General features: G+C 38.3%; 1 protein-coding gene across 2 annotated transcripts; it reads left to right on the forward strand.

Moving 5' to 3' along the window:
- Positions 1 to 846: 846 nt before the first annotated feature.
- On the forward strand, positions 847 to 9,267 carry LOC143027630 (required for excision 1-B domain-containing protein-like). 2 transcript variants are annotated; one of them, XM_076189016.1, is made up of 4 exons: positions 847 to 971; positions 3,538 to 3,639; positions 5,765 to 5,966; positions 8,828 to 9,267. In XM_076189016.1, exons 2-4 carry the CDS (start codon positions 3,554 to 3,556, stop codon positions 8,978 to 8,980), a joined length of 441 nt encoding a protein of 146 aa, XP_076045131.1. In that variant the 5' UTR covers positions 847 to 971; positions 3,538 to 3,553; the 3' UTR covers positions 8,981 to 9,267. The 2 variants fall into 2 exon arrangements, with proteins under 2 accessions (XP_076045131.1, XP_076045132.1); XM_076189017.1 differs by having other exon boundaries at positions 882 to 964.
- Positions 9,268 to 17,083: the final 7,816 nt, after the last annotated feature.

Genomic DNA, 17,083 nt, shown 5'->3' on the forward strand with positions numbered 1-17,083 from the left:
AATATTAGAGCTGGATGATGAATCAATTTCTAAGTATTTCCAAAATTCTAAAGGGGTAACTTTTCCCCCTGACACAGACAGAGGACACAAAAATGACAAAGATAAATACTTGAGTACAAATTGTCAGCTACAGACAGTTCAAAAAACACAAGAATTACATTATCAAAAAAGCGCTAAAACTAAGGAAACGCTACTTACTCAGTGATTGCAAAAGCTTCAGTAATTTATTTATTGAGCAAATATATTAGAAAAACTAACCGTACCATATGCACTACATAGAGTGAAAGTTATAAGTTTAACGAGCAAAATCTACAAAACCTGCAGGTGACAGATAATAGCGTAAGTTTATATAGAAAATAGTAAATTACCCAACATACGCACCAAACAGCACACTAATTGGCGAAATTGGAACATATCTAATGATAAAGATAATAATGAAAGGAAGAACAATGTTTCTCAGAGGCATAGAAAAAGAATATAACTAATAAATAAAAATAATTGTTGAATAAATGAGGGAAAATTCGATGGATGAGAGCAACTAACAAATACCTAGACCAAACTTAATAAACTAAGAGAACTAAAAAAGCATAATCAAATACTAAATGAATGAGATGCAAAAAGGTAGACAAGTGAAATAACGAATATAAATAGCTTCAAGATATATCAGAGAAAGAAAGGAAAATAAAAAAAAGAAAGTACTGCATTCACTGTACGACACAGGGCAAGAACAAAACATTTATTATATAAAGAGGAAAATCTAATAATATAAATCAGAAATATATAAGTTATGGAAAAGTTGAAGCGAAATTTGAATTATTTGAATACCAAGCGCATGAAAGACGCTTAGAAGGTATCGATACAAAGAAAAATCTTCCGTCATCACTCCATCCCACCGCACCGCTAATATTTAGTTGGGTGTCAGAGTTGGTCGCAGGTGAAAGCAGACACAAATTCCCGTATTCAAGTACGCAGTAAGTTCCCCATAACTTCATTAATCGTTATAGCAGGATATGGCATTGTTTCATACATCAATGCTACTTAAGTATTCTCTAATTTTATTAGAAACACGATACATGGTTAAAGTTAGAAATCTGGCCGAAGAGGAAATTATGCCCTGGGGCAGAGCTAGATTATTATCTTTTTTATGAACGTCTTTGATTTATTGTTTGGAAAACCTTGTTACTTCTCAGGTGTTGTATCCTTTAACTGTAAAACGGAGTATATGTTGTCAAAGAAATACCAAATCGTGCATCCATAAATGGTCAAGCAAGCTAATTGTTCGGTGGATGACCTTTACTCTTTGGTAAAGCAGTATCTACATAAAATCTTTAGCGACCGAGTTTGAGGTCTCTTTTGGGGGTGAAATAGAAAAAGGAATTGAGGGAGCATTAGGACTGTTGATAAAATTTATAAATTAGTGGAAGGTATCTAGACATCGATAGGGAACCGGTACTACAACTGTCAAACGGGACTAGTCGAACTAGAGAACAACATTGACAAACACCCAAGACTTACAAATTAACCTTAAAATCCATTAATGGACAAACCGGATGCTCAACACAGGGATGACATGAAATACAATCGAACCCAATTGCAGTCTTGAGATTAGTCAAATTGACTAGACTTCACACAACTTAGTGACAACAGTAACCCAAGCAGAGTGTATGGCCAGGCCGGGGATTCCCGAGAACATTGAAATCGAGTAATAATAATAATAATCTTATTTGGCATTGAATCCATATACATGAAGTGCAGATAATGAAAAGAACATAGTTTGAAATAACAATTACAAGTGCCAAGGATAGCACAAGGCGCTTACTTGGGGGGCCTTGTATTAATCCTAGACTACTGAATTTTCTGGTTGCCGGATAAGACTTGATGTGCAAAGTCCAAAGGGCCTTTGCAAGAGACCACAAGGAGTGAGAGGTATGTGAAGTGATGCAAGGAGTTACCTTTGCCCAAAGTGCTTGGACTGTTAGTGGCAAATGAGTCTGTTAGGAATTGGAGAGAAGTGCAGGATTTGAACCCATGATTGAGCAAATGTGAGACCAGCATGTTTCAGATTATCCAACCTGCACTAAACATATGGAATGTCTTGGAGAACTTGGTACCAGGCCCCATTCCCTTGCTGCTGTGTCCCTGCCTGAACAATCTTAGGCTAATTTAGGATGCTAATATAATAGGCACACCAGGCAAAGAAAAATCCCTTTGGGTTGCATCAAATTATCTTTCATATGCATCAATTCTCCTTCGCACCTAGTAACCCCAATATTTATTCCAAAACATGAAGTTTTCATTTGGAGAACTGAGTTGGTGTCCAAGGGGTGCTATAATGGAGGAAATTGACCTTCCAGAACATAAGTTGTCAAGAATTTAGTCTTGAGAATGCATAGTATCTTGAATAGTTTTAAATATTTATAGCTCTATAGTAATCTATGGTAATTACATACCTTGCATGCAGGAAAGTGAAATTTAATAGGGTATGTATTGCTTAAATTTACAAAATAAAGCATATTGTTTGTGATGGTGATTAAACAGCATTGCCATTGTTTACATTATGGTGACAATCACAATTTACCAAATGAAGTTCCTGGAATTATCTTAAGAACAAGTCCATTCATCATCATGGTCTTGGAACAAAGTACATTCAGACTTGTGTAGAATTTTTTTGTTTATTTACTTTTTGAAATGAATAGGAAAAAGTTTTTTCTGTGTTTGCATTATTTATAACAATTTGTAACATTGATAATTTCCCACACTTATGCGTTTGGGAGATGTACAGTATGCATAAGTGCATAAATTCAATACTTAATTACTTCAAAAGTATGCATTTGCGACGGAAATGATGTACATCATCATTCATATCACAACATTTCTCACCAGGAACACACAAGCCACATATCAAATTCTATGGTTGGGCGAAACTATAAATTGTCCATAATTTATTTGCCATGTGTGGCTTGTATATCCATTTTTCCATTACAATAATTCCAAGTTATGCACTTTCAAGCAAGTACAATGTTGATGGTATTTTGTTCAAGGTGGATGCTGTCCACTTGTTTACTTAATACTTCTGCTGCTCCTACTTATAAATTTTGCTGTATAACATCTTCCAGTAACAATTTTTAAACGTGAACTACTTTCATTGTTGTCCTTTTTGGTCTACGGACTGGATGTTAATGGATGGATCAGCAGACCTTATGAGCACATGTGCTGTAGAAAGTTTTCTTTTCTCAAAAGGGAAGTAATTAGTCTTGCCCAGCAAGAAGTTGTCAGGTCAGAGCTCGCCCCCAGGAGGGTAATAGCTCTCAGTCAAAAGTCCAACATCTAATTACCTAATTGTAGTATACAAGGAAGAAGCAGTGGATATTTGAGCTCCATCTCTTACTCATATTTGTCACATCCAGCCACCAAGATTGGCAAACATAGTAATTTGTGCTAAAACCTTTAATAACATTGTGACAGTACAAAAAAAAATTGACAAGTTGTTATACCCTTGCTGTTATTTTATGTTAATGTGATTGATACTTGTTACAGTTGTAAATCATCAAACATGGAGGCTGGCTGTACTTATGCATTAGTGAAGAACTTCGAGCAGCTGCAAGAGGAGAGAGTACACACCTATCGACTTTTTGAAGAGTAAGTAACCTGTATTACAGGTGTCAAGATGAAAGGGAAGGAAGAGGGTGGAGGGGAGTGGAGTGTGATAGGGATGGAATGGGTGGTAGTGGTTTTTATGCCTTTGTTTTTTTGGCTACCTCCCTTTAAAGGGGGGGTTGGCTTTGGTATTAGGAAAATATTTCGTACTGTTTCAATGAAATGTTTTTTGAATAATTCGAGTAAACACTTGTCTTGGAAAGTGGGTATCAATAGTATCAGCAGGTATATTATCCACAGGGTAGATTTGAAGAAGTGCACATCTACGCAATATAACAATATAAAATTAATTTTGTTAATTATAATACATCAGTGTAATATGTTATTCTTGGCAGAAGTCCTTAAAAGAAAGTTGTTAAAAGCTATAAACAAAATAACAGCCGCTTCGGTTGCTTAGACGTAAACTTTTTGGTAGAGGCTGAACCCAAAGAAATTAAAGTATGATAAATTCGTCTATTCTAACCTAACCTGCATTTAGTAATGCAGTACCTGTAATTCTAGAGGTCATTGTCATTGTCTCCAACCTCCGAATCTATCAAAAAGATGGCATCTAAAGGAGTTGAAGCGACTTCATTCATTTCTGTATAGGTTTTAACAACCTTTTCAGATATTGATTTCTGCCAAGAAAAATAATTATTACATTGATGTATTATAATTTACAAAATTAATGTTTAATTTTCTAATGCTATACAGTGTAGGTGTGCACTTCTAAAAACATACCAAATCTTCTTCCTCAAGAAAACTAAGTAATAGATACAGTTCTGTTGTCACACAATAGTCAGGTTAGTGTCGCCTGCACCCGGGGACTGAAGATCATTACTCTTCTCTCCTCCCCCCTCCCCCTCCCCTTCCTCTTCCTTCCCTGTCTGACCTGATGGAATAGATAAAGAATTTGAGACTTGCATAAGAACTGCATTAAAGAGTATGATGTCAAAATGGAGGGACGTAATTAGTGAAGTCCCACATGTGGTTGGTATTGGTGCCCATAATTTTTGTTTTATGTAAATGTGATAGATGGATCAAAAATGTATATACAAGGGAGTCAAATTATCCACACTTTCACCGTAACATATCTTTGATATTGTTGCTCTGTTTTTTCTCATTATGCATGCTTAATGGTACTGTTGTGGTCACGTGATCGAAGTGCATTTCCGCATAGAAGTGTGTATGAGTGGATAGAGAAGTTTAAAAGTGGCCTGACAAGAGGTGGAAGTTGACAGAAGTCCCGCTTCCTCTTTGTGCGTCACACTTGTCCCGCCACTTTTAAACTTCTCAATCCACTTGTACACACTTCTCTGCAGAAGTGCAATGTCCCCGTATTGTGTTAAAAGCCTCCAATTAATTTCGGCCCCTGACACAGCTTCTGACTAGAGAAATGCTTTGTTCTTTAGTGTATACTGCTAGTGCAGCGGCAATGTTTACATTGTAAAGACAAAAAGCAAAAAGGCGCACAAAGGCTCAAGCTTTGATTATGTGACCACAACAGTACCAACTACATGCATGCACAGAATGCAGTGTGACAATATTAGACATGTTATGGCAAAAGTGCAGATAATCATTTACTTCCCTTCATATATATATATATATATATATATATATATATATATATATATATATATATATATATATATATATATATATATATATATATATATAAGGTAAAGACCAGGTTTAAGACTGGAGGAATGTGTGAAATTAATTTCAGTTCTTACATGCATGCATATATATATTTCAAAGGGGTTTTTCCCCATATAAGAGTGTGTGGCAAAGTTGAAGCATCACCCATCCAACCTCTACTCCGAACCCATTCATAACCCGTCCCATCTCGGATGAAAAGTTGTCAGTGTTCCCTGCCATACCACTGTGTCAAATGAAATGAAGAAACTGTTCCTTCAATTGGACTCGGCAGTTGGAGCGGGGTTACCATTGAGCCTTATATACCCCATGACTACACCAAAGGCTTTATCCCCCTACATGGGGGTTAGCCATGCCCCATGACTACTATTCTTAAACTTGTCATGCTTCACTCACTCGTCCACTCACACTAACGCTTGTTTGTCAGACACTTGCTGAATTGAAGGTTAATGTACTGAAATTTTGTTTGCAGAGGCCACAAAATTTATTTGGCATCCCAGCCCAACTACGAGTTTCCAAAATTTCGCAAACTGGTGCATGATGTTACGGAGGAGTTCAAGAGAATATCGGAGGGAATCATATCCATTGAGAAAGAATTGAGAACTAGTGGGAATGTTGCTGTGGCTGACATTGTTGCCCATATTCAGGAATATGAAAAGAGGAAACTTGAATTGGTAAGTGTCCTAAATATTTAAGAGCGGTAGTTTAGTATACTTTAAGCTAGATGGTAAGATCAGATGTTTCCGAAAGTTCACTGTTGTATACTTAATCCCTGTTTTGAGCATTGTTTTTCAAGTTTTATACACTAGATAGTTTTTTGAACTTTCATGACACTATTTTTATAATTTGATACTAATCTGCATTTTGAGAATACTGATCTTTCATTTTCTATCCTCTCTGCTACCCTCCTCAAATCTCCTGTACCACAAATGAATCCATCTCTGTTGCATGGTGATGGAAACACTTTTAGCAAAATTTAAATACTAATTTTGATATTAAACACAAACATATTTAATATACCAAGGGCGACACTGCTTCTGACCCAGGGCAGTGGACAGGGTGCAGGGATGACCCGTCATCTAGGAGGTGCTAAGATGGGAGGGAGGGTGGAGGGATGTGGAGTGTTTTCGGGGATGGAACAGGTGGGAATGAATTTATGCCTTTTCCTTTTTGGCTACCTCCCTAGTAAGGGGGAAAAAGCCTTGGTATATGTATGTATGTATTTTCCCCCATACAAAGGAGGTAGTCAAAAGGTGTAATTCCACTCACTCATTTCACCCCCATTCACCACCCCTCCCTAGAAAGAATATAACGATGTGACTAGACATTTAGGTGAGGACAAATTGCTGACTTGTTACTTCCGTGTGGTAATCTCTTGGTTAAACTCCCTCTAGGGAATTTATGCCAAGTGAGGCAACTACTGAGATAGGCAGTATATTCCAGTCGCTGTTGAAACTTCCCTCCAACAAATGAACAAGAACCATAAGTCCTCTGGCATTGGTGGTGTGGCGAGATCCAGGAAGTGTATAGTAGAAGAGCCTATTTACAATTCAGATGTCAGGTGGCGTAAGCTCTGATCCACCATACAGACATGACTGAGCAACTGTTTAATTTCCTGGATGTGAAAGAAGTTAGGAAAGGTTCTATAAACATCTGCAGGAAGTGACTGTTGCCTACCCCTTGGGAGTGTGTGTGTGGTCATTATTGCCAATCAAGGAGGGTGAGCACATTTTCAGAGGAAGTTTTGTTATGTTGGAGGTCATGTTGTGGCGTGGTTGCTGGACTTCCTCATGATTAGGGAGTTGTTCTAGTAGTTTTCCTTTGGTCTGCTTTTAGCCTAATTGGTTGTCTTTCCTAACTCGTGTATTTGATGAACATAGGCAGTGGATCATAATGTTAGTTTAGTTTCCTACATTAATTTGCATAATGTGTTCATATAGGAATAGTAGCAGCTTGGTTTCAGAGGGAAATGATGAGTGGGAGAGGCCTTTAATATAGATATGTTGAGCTTTTGTGCTGGAGTGTGTCTAGGTGTTGAGATGGCTCCAGCACGTTCTGTGTACTGGTTTGTGTTGGTGAGGTTCATGTTAGGTTGTTCTTTGTGTTGCACTTCTTGGATGTAAAAATTTGAAGATTTTTGTATATGAAAAACATGTTTGTGCCAGATTTTTCTAGTTAGAGGGTATGGAAAGGTAGTTGCTAGAGTACAGACCTCCTTATATGCATGCATGCATACATACATACATATACCAAAGGCTTTTTCCCCCCATACACGGGGGGGGGGGGGGGGTAGCCAAAAAGAAAAAGGTATAGAAACCACTCCCACCCATTCCATTCCCTACATATTCCACTCCCCTCCACCCTCCTCCCTCCTTTATTTGCAAAAACAAAAATAAGAGTGGGATAGATTGGTGAGGAGTGGTAGTTGTAAGTTTGTTGGCTCGGTCTGGAAATTGGGTACTGGGACCCTTGGGTGCTACACCACATTGTGGTGGTGAGGATGTGGTGTTGCCTTGTGACGGGGTGGCATCAGGATCTTGATAGTGTCCATTCATCAATTCGGTCTCTTGCAGAAAGCCTTTGACCTTCCACTAACATAACACTTTTCAAGATGGTACTGATGATGACCCATCATCCAGGAGGTGCCAAGATAAGAGGGAGGGAGGAGGGTGGAGGGGAGTGGAATATATAGGAAATGGAATGGGTGTGAGTGGTTTCTATGCCTTTATCTTTTAGGCTACCCCCCCCCCCCCATGTAGGGGGAAAAAGCCTTTGGTGTATGTATGTGTGTACTGATGATTTATATGGTTTAAAGTCAAACTCCCTCCTGTCAGAAGGCTAGGATGGTACCCCTCACAGAGGACTTTGTACTAGATGGTACTAAAATGCTTAAAAATGGGACGATGTCTTGCACACCATTTTGTGACTGTCCAACTTGTACATGTGGTTCTCTTATTAAAATTGTTTGACTGGAATGCCCTACGTACACAATCCTCCTGCAACAAGCCCCTCTTTCCTAACCCCGTAAACAAATATCGTGTACCAAGAGCTTTTCCCCTTGTAAGGAAGGTAGCCAAATCGAAAAATGTGTGCTCCCTCGCACCTATTCCACTTTCATTCACCACCCTTTCCTCCCTCTCATCTTAGCTCCTCTTGGATGAAGGTCATCCCTGTCTGCCCACTTGGGTGAGGTAGTATGTGTGAGCAAATTTATGACACAGCCCGAAGGGATTTCTCCCCGTCTTCTCCTTTATGCATGGGGGGACGGAGAGGGGGGGATCGCCGATTTAATGAAGGAGCCTTGCTGTGGATGTGCTGTCTCGAGACACTGCTTCTGACCCAGGGCAGTGGGCAAGATGCAGGGATGACCCATCATCCAGGAGGTGCTAAGATAAGAGGGTGGATGGGAATGGAGTATGTTGTGGATGGAAAGGGTGGGAATGGATTTTACGCCTTTGATTTTTGGCTACCTCCCTTGTAAGGGGAAAAAAGCCATTGGGTATGTGCAGGAATTAAACTCTAATTTTCTTTTCAGACTGCCCATCTGCAGCTGGCTAAGCAGATGCTTCAAGAAAATGAAGGAGATTTAGAGCAGTACAAAGAGAGGGAGATTCGTAAAGAATTGAGTGAAGTTATAGAAGGAATTAATGACCAACTTTCAGAACTCAAGTATGCGATAGCTGAATAAACAAGATAATCTTCGTTATCTTTTTAATTGTTTGTATTCAGCAGTACAGTACTAAGCTAAACTGATGACAAATTAGTTATAGGTAAATGTTATGAAGTTACCTGGTGATACATGTTGTTTATAATAATGTTATTATATAACTTTTCTCCTATGCCTAACCACTCTGCTTTGTGTGCGATGGCTGAATTTGTTGATTTTTTTATTTTTTATTTTTTTTCTCTTGTTAAACAATATACACTGTAGTGTTTAGAGCTTATTTTCATATTTGGAATAAAATGGTATTTGTATATTTGCATGTAATTGATCCCTATGTATACAAGGCTTGTGACACCCTCAAACACGGCCTATCAACATGATCTAACTAGAATGCGAATGGGACATTCGTATCTAACACAGTTTCTCGATGAAAAGTGGCAATGAGCAGCGGGCTCCGTTCTGTTGCACATGAAACTGCCCTTATATGGACACGGTTCTGGTGCGACAAGATATGATGATTACCGTACAATAAGTTTTAACAGAATGCACTTGTTACCACCGTGAGCAATGAGAAAGTACAATCACAGGCAAGTCCATGAAGGATTTGCTTGATGATGCCTGTAACAGAGCCCTGCTAACCAAATTTCTTACTCTTTAAACAATACCATCTTGTATGACTTTAATTTTAATTTGTAGTATCGCCTTTGACATTACATTGACCTTTTAGTTTTTACAGCACTGAATAACCTTTGATGCTCCAGTGCTTGGCTTTTGAGCCAGAATTTTATAATCCAATCCTATCAACATGATCACAGATAATAGAAAATGGTTGACAAATTTCATAGCTACATACATATACCAAGGCTTTTTCTCCCTTACAAGGGGGTTAGCCAAAAAGAAAAAGGCATAAAATCATTCCCACCCATTCCATCCCTGAATACACTCCACACCCCTCCACCCTCCCTCTTATCTTAGCACCTCCTGAAATGACAGGTCATCCCTGCACCTTGTCCACTGCCCTGGGTCAGAAGCAGTGTCGCAAGACACAGCACATCCACAGCAAGGCCGCTTCATTAAATCGGCGACCCCCCCCTCTCCGTCCCCCCATTGCATTAAATGAGAGGATGGGGAGAAATATACATATACCAAAGGCTTTTTCCCACTACACGGGGGGTAGCTGATAGAGAATAAAGGGTATGGAGCAGCCATCTAGTAGCAACCAAAACTGTTAAAGGAACTCTAATTCAACTTATGCGCTGAATAGCCTACCGGCTCCGGCGCTTGGCCTTCAAGCCAAAAATTCCATAAATCAATCAATCTAGTTCCACTTGTTACTTACCCATCTAAGACCTGAACCTCTGTATCAAATCGCTCTTAAGCAGATGACTTGCCAATATCTGCCCAAAAACTGCAGCCGGAAACGGAAGTGCATCTCTGTGCTAGAGTTACTTTGTTTGGAGGTGAAAGACTAGGTTTGATGATATGGTTTAACATCACAAACTCCCCCCTACCAGAAGGCTAGGATGGTGACCCTCAGAGAGCTTTGTAGCGTGGAATTTAATGAACCATGCCCTTGGTTCAACTTCGCCGGTGGCAGGATTCGAACCACCATCCCCTCGACCCTCGCCACAAGTAACTACTCCCTAACAGGTTATTCAGTGATGTAGGAAGACTAAAATTCCTTCTCTTGTAGAATAATTTCACTGAGGATGATCCTTAGTCCCATCATTGTCCCACTTTGTCTTTTATCACCCGTGTGGGAAACAAAGGTAGAATGCTTTCTTCCCCCCAACCACATGGGACAGATTAAAAGAAAAAGTATGCACAAAGTAGTATTGGATACTTTTAAGGGGGAACGGGAATGGAGGGATAATTCTAGCACAAAAGTAGCATAGTTCCTTTAGGAGAGATTTTATTCCAACATAGGATAGGATTATGTGGGGCCCTAGTCTGTGGAGGTGCCCCCAAAACCATTCCGAAAGCACTGGCAGCATGGTACTATGAAATTAACTTTGCATAATAACGTGCAGTCAGTATCACAGTATTTCATCCACGAGGAGCTAAAAGGGAATGGGTGCATGCCATCATTTGGCTACCTTCCCTATAAAGGGGAAGAAGCCCTTGGTATATGAAAATAGATATAGGAAAACTGGAAGGAGTGGGTTGGACAGAGGTGTGGAGTCAGGCGCGGATCCAGGAATGTTATGGGGGGGGGGGGCAAAGCAATACTTGATGGACGCCGATATTTTAACCCCAAGAATAATGGTGTTGGCTTGGAGATTGGTCCAGAAACCTAAGTCTGTTTTGCTCGTAATTGTATTTAAAATCATATATAATTGACAAATATAATTCAAATCATAAATTCGCACTAAAAAGTGTTTGTCCAAGGAGAATCAAACTCGAGATGAGTGTACCATACTCGGGGCATTGTATCCGTACCTGTGTAGAATGAAGTGGTAGTGATGGGACACTGCATGAAAGGGGTATGGAGACTGGGAAGAGGTATGTGGTATAGCCTTTTCAGTAGGGGATTGTGTGTGCCTAGCTTGTAAACAGATGCAGATGAGTTTAATATTACTGTAGAAGGATTCAGATTTTCTTGGGCTGATGTGATATGGTAGTTGTTTTGGATCATTCTCCCTTGGGGGGCTGGTGTAAAATTGCAAAATCAGGGCTTTTTCACTGGGCTTGGGTATTATTTTTGAGAGGAAGGGGTTATGGTTAGGAGTAAATTGGAACCTGAAATCTATTGTTAATTTCAGTTGGGTCTGGTGAGGACACTGAGAAATCTAGAAGACTTGCACGAAGTTTGATATTGGTGGTTCATTTTGTGGCGGGATGATCCTGTACCTCAAGGGTATGTTTTCTTCCATAGCAAGGAGGTCCGACATCAACTCACAATTATGATGCAAATGAACTATACCTAGGTTCAGTGTTCTTGACCCAAACAATTTGACATGGGATGGGCTAACCCTGTTTTCTTTTTTAACATTGCCTTGATCACCCAGGGTAGTGGACAAGATGCAGGGATGACCCTAAGGGTAAGAGGGTAGAGGGGATGGAATGGGTGGGAGTGGTTTCTATGCCTTTGTTTTTTGGCTACCTCCCTTGTAAGGGGGGAAAAGCCTTTGGTATATGTATGTATATACATATATATTTTTTGGGGGGGGTTTATGTAGTTGGTCGTTTCAGTGAATACAGTATTTATTTGCATATGATTTTTTCAATAACTACTTCCACTTCAAAAAAGGTATTCAGGTCTATACATACTAGGTTTGAGTATTAGTCCATTCCTAGGGGGTATTTATCTGGTCTTGATAATTACTGGTCAAGGAAACAGTGTTTTTGAATATTGACATAATTCAAAACCACACATTTACATTAAAATGAATATGTACAACTATTTTTCTACTTAATGTTTCATAAATGAAACATGTTTTTCTATACCTTGAATCTACGCTTAAGCCCTGTGCGTCTCTTTGAAAGGCTGGAACACTGTCCGAATGCACAAGAAACCACAATACTATTTTTTTTTTTTTTTTGGGGGGGGAGATGACCCCCAGACACCCTAGCTTTTGCAATAGGTAGGACCCTGCTTCTGAACTCTTCAGCTGTTGTACATATATGTATGCACAATCATCAATGCATAACGGACATCTTTGCTCCATGTTAGGGCCTAGTACAGTGGTTCCCAACCGCTGTGTCGCGGCACTAAAGAGTGCCGTGAGATCAACTCATTTTCGTATTATCAACTCTCTCTGTCATCCATTTTTTGTTCATTAAAGCAGCATCAGTGTAAAGATGAGTATTTTCATATTATCCAGGGACAAAATTTTGTTACACTGATGTTGAATCGACAAAATACTGACAAATTTGAATTTAGATTTTCTAATAAGGGTGCCGGGGACTTCTGAAAGGATTGGCAAGGGGGCCTCAAGCCAGAAAAGGTTGGGAGCCACTGGTCTAGTATGTTACATCTTGACTTGAATAGGCTTGGATACCTGTTGAACTTTAAGAGTGATACCCCACTCTCTAGACTTTCCTCTTTTTACAGTCCCTGGCATTTGGGCCAGCCTATGGCCATGGTATTACCAATATTAACAAAAAATGTTCTTCATACACGGAACCAAAACGACTTGACTTCATACTGGGCCAATATCATGACGGTGCGTGGCATTACAAATGCCTAAATGATAGCAGGCTATCACCATTTATCATTTACAAAAAATATATTCCCAATTTGATTCAAGTAATTCGTCATAATTCACAGAATCAGTAGGAATGGTCTTCTGTCAATTTTCTTCACAGACGTCTCATTTTTTTTTTCTTTTTACATAACCACTCCATTATCCACTTTTCATTCATTTTAATTACTTGTTCATTATTATTGTTATTGTCGTTATTACCATTGTTCTATAATACATTTTACGTGTTACTTTATTCATTTGCTTATTTATTTAATTATTTATTTATTTATTTGTTTATCTGTTCATATGTATTTATTTATTTATCTAATTATTTCATACCAGCTATAACCCGCGGGATTTGTAAACAGTGAAAAGGCGAATATCGTGTTGACGTTGTGGTATTTATGGAGTAGTGTGTATATATTTTTTCACAAACTTGCACTATATTCATGCGTTCTATTACTACCGAATCGGTATTGTGTACCCAAGTGTTGTGTGAATTCTGATGGTGAACCCAAGTGAGTGACAAGTGGATGAAGAAGACACCTTTAGGAAATTTGTAACACAAATTCAAGGGTAAGTTTGTTTTGTATATGTTGTAGTCCGTTCATCTTTACATTATGTTGTGGTTGACAATCGCTGCTATCATTGTAAATATATTTTGTGTACACGCCATGCTGTGAAACATACAAACTGGTATCAAATGGGGGTAAGTTCTTACTATTATTTTTGTCTTCCATTGGTCTTGGATGTAGTATTCACGTTTTTCTTAATGTTTCATGTTTTGAACGAATGTCTTCCAAACTCTTGTAAATGATTCGTTATTTAGGTAATTCCCTCCCATAAAAAGAAAATTAAAAATATCCTAACTTAACCTACCCTAAGCTAACCTAACCAAACCCCTTCCCCCCAACCATCTAAACACCCCCAGCCCCACCACCAACAATCTAAGAAATATTCTAGAATTAATTTGAATCAAGCTGACGAGACTTTTTTTCGTCTTCCATTGTTATGTCTGATGTAGTGACCACTCCATTCCATTATTCAACCAATACAAGAATTTATTTCAAACACGGCTTATTCGCAAGGATTTGTGTAGGAAAAAAGTTTTAAAATATACATAGGGTCTTTTCCATTTTATGGCATGCAGAATTTTTAGGTTAGGTTAGGTCAGGTCAGGCTAGGTTAGGTCAAGCTAGGTTAAGTTTCACATTAATATTAATTTCTTACCTCTCATAAGTTGTTGAAATCAACTGCATGGCGTAAAATGGAAAAGATCCTATACATATTTGCATAAAAAGCATAATGTAATAGTCGGTAATGAGACGAGTGTGATAGCAAGATAATACTGCTGATAGTGTTGGGGCATCAACCTTTGCAGGTTGGGATGGATGGAAAGGAGTCATGTTTAGATTAGATTTAGTCCTCGAGAAGTGAAACCCAGACAGCTGTTGGTTATCAGAACATGCAGGGTATTGAGCATAGGCTAGTGGTCTGATGCATATGGCTGATATTGCAAACAACATTGTCACCAATGCTTTAACACAGGGGTTCTCATTAGGGGTGAAATTCACCCCCAGGGGGGAATTTTGGGATTTCTGGGGGTGATTTGTGACCACAGTCAGCTTACGGGGTGAGGAAAGCAATTATAGGTTTTGGCCTATCTGGCCTGTCACCTGGGCTGGATTTATATTAATTTGGGAAAAACATATACTAATTTGGAAAAAATAAAAAGGGTTTTTAGTAATATTTGCATATTATTTAGAATGCACCTTTTGAAACAGACAATCTTGGAAAGGAGAGGGGGAATGACATTCTGACAAATGGTGAAAGGGGTGAATGGGCCAAGTAAGGCTTTAACATGTATGAAGAATATATTTTAGCAGCCTTTGAGCTACAATTAAATCGTTGTTGAGAACGCATTCGAAAATTGAGGGAGAAATGGCTTGCTATGCTCATTAGATTGTCCCAGTAACTGTTTCCATATCTACTAATAGACTTCTCAACACTCGATGTTCATAACTTCAAAGCTACATGGCCAGTTCGCTACATTTTGCTACACTTTTTTCGCATTTGTGATCCAAATATGATTTAAAAAATATGATATGTGCAAGTTTATAAAGTAACTTTGTAGGCGACAGAAGAATTTGCCTAATCAGGCGATAGATAAAAAAAATATATATATTTTTTGGGGCCTTTTTTATGCAATCGTCTGGCAGATTATCTGGCAGATAATTATAAAACAGTGACTCATCACGCACATTACTATTAGAATGAACGTTCCTTTCACGTACATGACATTCTGCTATCGTCTACAAAGTTACTTTATAAACCTGCATACATCGTATTTATTCTCATATTCGGATCACAAATGCGAAAAAAAAGTATAGCGAAATGTAGCGAAACGACCGAAACAGTGTAGCGAAACTACCGAAACAATGTAGCAAAACGACCGAACAGTGTAGCAAAACGACCGAAACAATGTAGCAAAACGACCGAACAATGTAGCAAAACGACCGAAACAATGTAGCGAAACGACCGAAACAATGTAGCAAAACGACCGAAACAATGTAGCGAAACGACCGAAACAATGTAGCGAAACGACCGAAACAATGTAGCGAAACGACCGAAACAATGTAGCAAAACGACCGAAACAATGTAGCGAAACGACCGAAACAATGTAGCGAAACGACCTAAGCAATGTAGCGAAACGACCGAAACATTGTAGCGAAACAATACAGCGAAACGACCGAACAATGTAGCCAAATGGTTGGTAGTGGACTGGCCATGCAGGGAAACGACCAGATACTAAGTAAAAAAAAAAAAAAAAAATAATAATAATAATAAAAGAGAGATAAGAATTAAAGATCATGGACAAGACTGGCGCCCGGCAAGTGCCTACCGAACTGCAGACTTGTTTTGATGATGCCACCTATGTGCCGAGCCTTGTTTCAAGGATGCTTATCTCCATTAATCAAACTCAGATCGCTGAATTAGCTGTTTAGTGTAGTATCTCTTCACTATCGAGCTGTGTGACCACCAGAGCTTGTGTGTGTATCAGCAGCGTAAGCAATATATACATGTGACTGTGGCCTCGTTATGTAAAGCTATGTTGTAATGCCTGCCCTTTATTTTATATTGTTTGTTTATTTGTTTGTTATTGTCTGTTTATTATTATTTGCTTGATTTTCATTTATCATCAATTATCTGTCAATTTATAATTATTTACTATTTACCTATTTGTTTATTAACTGCCTATACATTTATTTATTTTATTTATTATAATTTATTATGATTTTATTTGTTTTCTATTTATTTATTTATAATAATTCTTTTCGCATCCCACCTGATTATGGACCAAAAGGTCTCCTGTCGGCATGCTCTGCTTTTGTAAACCTTTGTACTTCAGCAACATGTAATCAGTGGATCATTGAGCAACTCGTTCACCAATGCACCACTGAAAGTGGTTACGTGCAACTGAATGATGTAAAGTGGCGACATTTAGAATGAAAGGTAGGGAAGGGGACCATTTGGTTTACAACGAGCCAGAATGAAAAATGAATAATTGAATATAACTAATTTATAAAAAAAAAAAGAATAACTAAGAAACTGCATATCCATGAAAGTTAGCGACGTGCACATATGTGTGTATACGTGATGGCAAACCTGTTGATTTTTTTATATAAACATTATATTTGAAAACATGAATATCAAAATTAAAATAGGATTCATATATGTATATATAAATATTTATTAGAACATACACTGGCTAATTTATTTTTCCATAGCTTCTAATTTATATGTTGTACAAGTTATGGAAATTTTTTAAATAAAAGAGAATTGTAGTAAGATAAGAAAGAAGAAAAACGAAAATTGAGAAAGGAGTGACTTTAAACATAATTCTTTTTTACACCACTTGACTGACGAAACCCAAAACATC

The sequence above is a fragment of the Oratosquilla oratoria genome, chromosome 8, assembly GCF_046742065.1.
Source record: "Oratosquilla oratoria isolate Oo_2021 chromosome 8, ASM4674206v1, whole genome shotgun sequence".
NCBI classification, from domain to species: domain Eukaryota; kingdom Metazoa; phylum Arthropoda; class Malacostraca; order Stomatopoda; family Squillidae; genus Oratosquilla; species Oratosquilla oratoria.